Source organism: Pyrus communis, chromosome 3 (assembly GCF_041283825.1).
Source record: "Pyrus communis isolate YQ-2024b chromosome 3, ASM4128382v1, whole genome shotgun sequence".
Lineage (NCBI taxonomy): Eukaryota > Viridiplantae > Streptophyta > Magnoliopsida > Rosales > Rosaceae > Pyrus > Pyrus communis.
The window spans coordinates 27,925,237-27,932,549 of NC_142567.1; the positions used below are offsets into that span (position 1 = coordinate 27,925,237).

General features: G+C 35.2%; 1 protein-coding gene and 1 long non-coding RNA gene across 2 annotated transcripts; one reads left to right on the forward strand and one right to left on the reverse strand.

The window, feature by feature from the left end:
- Positions 1-598: 598 nt before the first annotated feature.
- LOC137715193 (uncharacterized) lies at positions 599-4,126 on the reverse strand. Its single transcript, XR_015961048.1, has 2 exons — positions 3,693-4,126; positions 599-3,545 (listed from the first exon to the last, which is right to left on the reverse strand). It is a non-coding gene; the product is annotated as an uncharacterized LOC137715193 (long non-coding RNA).
- Positions 4,127-5,266: 1,140 nt separating this feature from the next.
- On the forward strand, positions 5,267-6,578 carry LOC148698264 (THO complex subunit 3-like). Its single transcript, XM_088690279.1, has 4 exons — positions 5,267-5,455; positions 5,567-5,662; positions 5,778-5,907; positions 6,354-6,578. The coding sequence occupies exons 1-4, from the start codon at positions 5,381-5,383 to the stop codon at positions 6,437-6,439; spliced, it is 387 nt and encodes a 128-aa protein (XP_088546405.1). The 5' UTR covers positions 5,267-5,380; the 3' UTR covers positions 6,440-6,578.
- The last annotated feature ends 735 nt before the right edge of the window (positions 6,579-7,313 follow it).

Genomic DNA, 7,313 nt, shown 5'->3' on the forward strand with positions numbered 1-7,313 from the left:
GTCCTATCCGCGACCAGATGGATAGTTCCCATTGTTGGGCCATATCCACATGCGTATGCGCCGAGGCGCTATATGCTCTAGAGACACGAAGACGAGTTATGCTCTCCCCGCAAAGTATCGTGCGCCGTTTAAGAGTTTCCAGTGATCGAGGTTATTCTCTGAGCAAGTCTTTTGAGCTGATGAACACTGGTGGTGCTGTACTCGAGAAAGATTGGCCGTATATGGGGAAGCGAAAGAAGGTCAGATTTTCATTGGTGAAATTAGCTTAAAATATGCATAACTTGTTTGGGTAAATGAATTGTAACACTTGGATTAGATTAATTTTTCATCAAAACCTATTGTAAGATTAGATATTTGATCTTAATCCTCCACAACATCATGATTATGATAACTCATATTCTATTGTTTTTAAAAATTTTAATGACTTTTTATTCCCATTGTACCCCTGTAATTAATTATTCAAACTTTCTTGGTATGTTCCACATTACTAGGAACTAGTTTTGACTTGATTTATGCTTGATTTCTTCCATGATTATTATTGTACCTGAAGATTTTTCATATAATCATGCATAAATTACAAGATAAAAAGGGCAACGTATAACACATAATACACCAGTTTAGTATATGTATCTAAATTACAGTACCTACTTAAACAAACCTAAATTACAATACCAACACACCTAAATCGTAGTACCCGTTGTGTTGAACACACCAAATCATATTATCGAATCAAATGCATCTAAATCATAATACCTAATCGAATGTACCCAAATTATAGTACCTAATCAGATCGTTCTAATACATAAATGAGCAAACCCAACTCCAAACTCAACAATTCATAAGCTAACAAAATGATCAAAATCCAATAATAAAGCAACCAAAACAAATTAACCACAAACGCAATAAAATAAGAATAATTACCACAAGCACAATGCACAAAAAGTTACTAAGGTTGAACAGATTCTTCAAAAATCGTTAGAATCACCTAGATACACATGACGGGTTAATTACACAAACACCCTCTGAAGTTTATCAAATTTTCACAAAACCCCCTCACATTTGAGACATTACACTAACACCCCCCTCACGTTTTAATTCACTTTCACATAACCCTTTCAGTCAAAATTATGCTAATAAATTGACAAGTTTACCCTTATAATTAATTAATTAAATAATAAAGAAAATATTTAAATAAATAAATTAAACATTAAAAAATAAATTAAAAACTTAAAAAGATCGAATGGGAAAAAAGAGAGAAAACCCTAAACCCTCACAATTCCACGCCTCACCGTTCTTCCTCCTCGCTGTCTCACCATCGCCACGATCATCCCTTTCCTGTCCCCCGCCCCACCCTCTAGAAAAAGGACTAATCTTTGTTCTCTGTATCAATGAACCATACACATGGTCCACAACATAATGTAGTATTTCTAGATTCATAGTCACCATTTTTTAGAGAAACCCAGAAATTTAGACACCAAAATTTTCACCAAAGTTAGGTTTTTTGATCAATTTGAACAAAACCCAGATGAGATTACATGCAAATTTTGAGAAACAAAGAACCCAAAATCTAGAATGTTGAAATAAAATAAGATTTGTGAATTTTATCATTTGAACCTCATCTCTCACCACTTCCCATTCCCCAGCACGTTCCCACCCAACCATCCCAACCCAATCTAGATTAGTCCCGCTCCCTCCTGAACATATCCAACTGAAACCTTACACATCCATCTCGGATTGTGGTTCCAGATCGTACAACCCATAGAATATAGGGGTTGCTTTTCATGGCCATGGCGGCATCGGAACTCTCCGGTGCCAACAACAATGCAGAGTTTTCCATAGTGGAATGATCAATCGATGGCTTTTTCTTCTCGATAAATATATGACTTATGCTTGGTGGAGGAGTTGAAGGCTTTGGGCAGCGTGCAGGCATGGGTGAGAATGGTGGTGGTGTGAATAAGTCAAAGAAAGGAAGAGAGAGGGAGAAGTTTTTAATGTTTAATTATTTATTTTTATGTTTATAATATATTTCTTTATTATTTAATTAATTAGTTAGGGTAAAGTTGTCAATTTATTAGCAAAATTTTGACATGTGAAAGTGAATTAAAACATGAGAAGGTGTTAGTGTAATGTCTCAAATGTGTGGGGGTTTTGTGAAACCTCGATAAACCTCAAGGGGTGTTTGTGTAATTAACCCTACACATGTCATATGTCGTCCAAAACCAATAGAAAGAAAATAAAGAGAGACCTAAAATGCAAATAAAAAACGAACAACCGAAATGTATGTGGAGATATCAACCAATATATAGATGGTTGCCTAATCTCTTTTTCAATTGCAGAAGCCTAATCTCTAAGTCCTTTTGATTTTGCATCTTTAAATGTTGGATGCTGATTTAGAATTTAAAAAAAAATCCCTTTCATTGAGAAACCATTTAATAGCAATATTTTGGTGTAATATAGGAAGACAAAACACATTAAAGTTACAAAAACAAATTAAATATGACATGGAATGTAAATGCTGACTCGGACATGAATTAAAGGACTAAACTAGTTTTTAATCTTAATTAAGGAATTGATCAAAAAGAAATTATTTTTAAGGACTAGAATCGTGTTTTCTATAGTTTAAACACAAAAATACTCACTCTGTAACTATTTTCTCATTTCTAGCATATCAGCCAGTGGATATACTTCGGATTATGGCACCATATCCAGGGGGAGAGCGAGATGGAGAGGATGCTAGACAAGTATCCGATTGCTGTCGCTATAGCATCCCACCCTGTATTCTCTGACACAAGAGTGAGTTGGGCAAACCTCTCTTTTTTAAAGGTTTCGAGAAATAAAAATTCTAATCAAAACATCTTTTATGCATTGTAGGGGATGATCGTAGGACCGCAGGAGGTCTCCGAGCAGATATGCACCAGCTCCGAGTGTCCCCATTTTAGACACGTTGTTAGAGTGCATTGCAGTTATTGCGGTGTTGGATGTGGCCTCCATGCCTTAGTTCTCATTGGTCACGGAGTGACCGATGAAGGTCAACGATTCTGGATGCTACGGGATTCATACGGCAGAGAGGGCAGGGAGGATGGCAATATCCTCGTCGAGAAGGGGAAAGACGTGCTAGGCATCGAGAGTTTCGGGGCATGGGTTCTGCTTCCGAGAGAGTAAGTAGAAAAATCTCCCACATGAACTAAATTATTTTCATATAATGTATTTTTGTGAATCCCACTAAGTGGTGCTGTAAATTTGATTGGAAAAACAGGACTTGGGAGTTTGCGCCTATGAGGAGACTACCATGGGGATCAAAGTGGAGTGGAAAACTTGTGAAGAGATCGGAGCACGAACGACTGATAGAGGAGAGCTGGAAGGAGGGCGAGAGAGAGACAGGAGAGTGATGTATATGAGATTAGGTTTTTTTGTGTAGTTTTCTATGACTGCATAATTTGACTTGTAACAGATGGTATAGCTAACAAAGTAGTTTGTGTCAAATTTACCTCTGTTGCTTCTATGTTTCTCTGTTTCTCTGATCTAAGGTTGGTGTGCCTGCCTGCCTGCAAAACAATAAGAGGAAAATATATAAAAATTGGCATTAAAATTGAAATTCGATTGAGATTCATGGAATTGGGATAGCAGGGAGGGATTGAAATTGGAATTGGGTTGTCTGAAAAATCAACAGCTTCGTTGGATTGGGATCTTACAGATCCTCGTTGGATTTGGGGATCTTACGGATCCAAGCCGTCGTACATCATCTCTCCCTGTGGCTTGCTTCTTCCTCCGATTAGCATGGCAAAAGCAATAAGAGGTATCCAGAACAACAAAAAAAGCATTCCTCCATGCGGCTTGCTTCTTCCTTCGATTAATAAGAGGTATCCAGAACAACAAAAAATCATTCCGCCCTGTGGCTTGCTTCTTCCTCCGATTAATAAGAGGCATCCAGAACAACAAAAAATCATTCCTCAGAACTGATGATGGAATTAAGGGGAGGAGGGGCTGCGGCGGCCAAGGAGAAGGGAGAAGGCAAGGGTTCCAACCGGGATGGGCGAAGAGAGAGAGGTGGAGATTGATAGATCTGATTTTGGGGTTTGTGTAGTTTATTACCTTTTCTTTTTTCTTTTTTTTTTTGAAAAAGCTTTTGTCCTCTTTTTCCTTTCTCTTTTATTATCAAGGGGGTTAAGTCTAAGTAGTAAAAGTACACCCGAATACTATTTATATTCTTTTGTCATTAGTGGATAATTGATTGCAACGACCATTAGTACTTCGACTACTCATAATTTTTAAGATTGACTTTCGTTTTTATTTGTTTGCAATATCTTTTTCAATAACCTAGATCAATTAATAGCATTGTTCTAAAAATCTCTTATATACACTAGGCTACTTATTACAGCTTCGATTACTTTTTAAGTGTTTTGAAAATTAATAAAGCATGCCTAGACTTATTTAGAGGTCCGCCTAAACGGCCTAAGTACCTGTTTAGATCATGATTTTTACTTAGATATAAAAATTAATAACTTTTATTTTGTGTTTTATTTTTTAATAAAATGTAAAAGACTTGTTGAATACTTTGATAAACACTCATTATATGTTTGTTCCTTATGTTTTCAGTTTGTTCTAATATTTAATAATTCATTTTATTTTACAATTTATATATTTCAATACAATTATTTATTTTTTAAATATAAGAAATCACTTATTTATACTATATTTAATAAATTTTTCTATTTTTTTATTTTATTTTACAAAAAAATGTGTTTATTAGGGGTTGACATGAATGCTAAAACTTTTGTATTTTTTTTTTTTTTGGTCAAACCATAGCTTTTATTATATTAGTCACAGACGAGGTTCTAACCCACATCGTCATGTAAATACTCAATACATTTTTATCACTGTGCTAAAGATTCACTTATGAATGCTAAAACTAGTTTGTTGAAAAAAATATAAGAGATTTATGATAAAAATTATAATAAAATAATATACTTCTAAGAAGTACGTTACTTGTCTGAGGTGTGAGTTTTCCGTTTTTTTAGTTTGACAAATCCACGGTACACCAGCATAATTATGAAATATTTCTCAGTATGATCAAGACATGGAATGCTACACTATATGTTATTATATAAGTGTAAAAATACTTAAAAAATAAAATTTTATATTATTTATATAATAAAATATGATGTATCATTTTGTATTTCAAACCCACTGAATTTTTTCTCTATATTTCTTGACATATCCCCTACATGATAGAACATCCCAACTGAATTTTTGTGTGACACGAACATAAACAAAAGGAAGTGTCCAAACTCCACCACATGAACACCTTTCGGTTATGGAGGGACTGATTTCTCTTCCCGCACTAACAAAGTAAACATTTTGACCTTGCAGCTCGCCAACGATGGCAGAAACGGAGGAACCCACCATACCCTTTAAGAATCTCAGTAGCAGAGCGTACCAGGGCCACAAGAAGAAGGTCCTCTCTCTCTCTAAATTTCGTAATCCAATCGCAATCTTCACAAAACCCTAAAATCTCTTGCTCTCTGTTTTCAATTTGCTAAATTTGTTCGTTTTCGTTATGGTAAAGGTGCATTCTAAGGCTTGGAACTGCACAGGGACGAAGCTCGCGTCGGGTTCTGTTGATCAAACCGCTAGGGTTTGGCAGATTGAGCCCCACGGACATGTAAAGCTCAGCTCTTTCCAGTTAATTTATTCATATTTTCCAATAAATTTACTGTTTTTATCTGAGTTGTATATATGTTAATATATATTTATATATCAGTTTATATATGTTGCAGGGTAAGGCTAAAGATATTGAATTGAAGGGGCACACAGATGGTGTGGATCAGCTGTGTTGGGACCCCAAGCATGCTGATTTGATTGCCACTGCCTCTGGGGACAAGACGGTTCGTCTTTGGGACGCTCGGAGTAAGTCATTGCTATTTCAAGTTTCGATTTATATGTTTTTAGATACAAATATGGCATTATTGTCGGGTTTTACTATCCTCCATGCAGGTTTAGATTTCTCATATTTTTAGAGAGGATAATTAAGTTGCTGATTGCTTGGTCAATTGTGGTGTTGATCGCCTCGATATCCATTGGTGGGATTCATGCCCTCCTTGTGCTGCAGATGTTTATTCTCACAATCTTTCTAAGTTTATTTGCTATAGGTTTTGTTGAAAAATGTTTTGAATTGTTGTTATGAATTCTTTAATGGTCTGGATTTGACCTCATATACCCCCTGACATATTGTATTTTTCTTGTTTATCAATAAATTCTCCTCAAAAAAATTTCTCATGATAGCAATACTGAAATAAGACAGATTTTGCGACCAAATTTAAAAAATAAAAAAAATCCCTATGTGGGTACTTCAGGTGGAAAATGTGCACAGCTAGCAGCGCTTGGTGGGGAGAACATTAATATGACCTATAAACCTGATGGGACACATCGCCGTTGGTAATAGGGTAATGTTTACTTGTTCCGAACCTCTATTCCACGAGTTTGCACAGTTTCTGGTTCGGTAACTTTTTTTTTCCGCATAACAATTGTTCTCCACTTTCAATAATAAAAAAATAGGTGTAACATTTTTATTTTCCTCATATCTTTGTATTGTTGTATGTACTATCATTGTAACAATGAATTCGTGCCATAAAAATCGTTTTCCACTTTCAATTTGATGCCAACGCACATTAATACACGGCCCATCAATTTAGGTATCCAGCAAGCTAACATAATGCCAGCTAACAACGCCAACCACAAATGACGTGGCCAATACTACAATATTCAATTCTAGAGTCAAATAGCAACCACGTTTTACCGTAGTGACGGAAAGAAATCTAGTATATGCACATTAGTATGAGTTTGATCTTTAATAAATGCTCAGTCTCATGGTGGTTAACGGTCATTGTGGCATCCCATTACCATGTGAAGAAAAACTTATCCATGCCAATGTATTATTGGATTAGGATTGAGACGTAATTGACAAGGGTATAATTTTGCATATTAAAGTACATGTATAAAGAGGTATTTATAAGATTACAGCAATGTTGAACCAATAATTGAACTCTGCTATGATACCATCAAATACGACTTCAATACTTTATTCTTCTCCCTAAGGAGGTATTTATAAGATTACGAATGAGCAATATTATGAAATAAATCAAAACAATCATTTGTCTACAAGATAAGGAAATCTGGACTGAATCAAATCTTATCAAAATCCTAATTAAATCATATTAAATCACTAATTAATTAATAGCCCTAAAATACTTTCCTTTTTATTTTCTTACCAGAAATGGCTTTCACTTTGGAAATAATTTTGCTTACACCCATAA

What these genes read in the sequence shown, in the direction of transcription:
- LOC148698264 (XM_088690279.1), top strand. Translation starts at nt 5,381, where the DNA reads ATGGCAGAAACGGAGGAACCCACCATACCCTTTAAGAATCTCAGTAGC. An exon ending in ACCAGGGCCACAAGAAGAAG is followed by an intron (nt 5,456 to 5,566) that starts GTCCTCTCTCTC and finishes GTTATGGTAAAG; the next exon opens with GTGCATTCTAAGGCTTGGAA. An exon ending in TCGTCTTTGGGACGCTCGGA is followed by an intron (nt 5,908 to 6,353) that starts GTAAGTCATTGC and finishes TGGGTACTTCAG; the next exon opens with GTGGAAAATGTGCACAGCTA.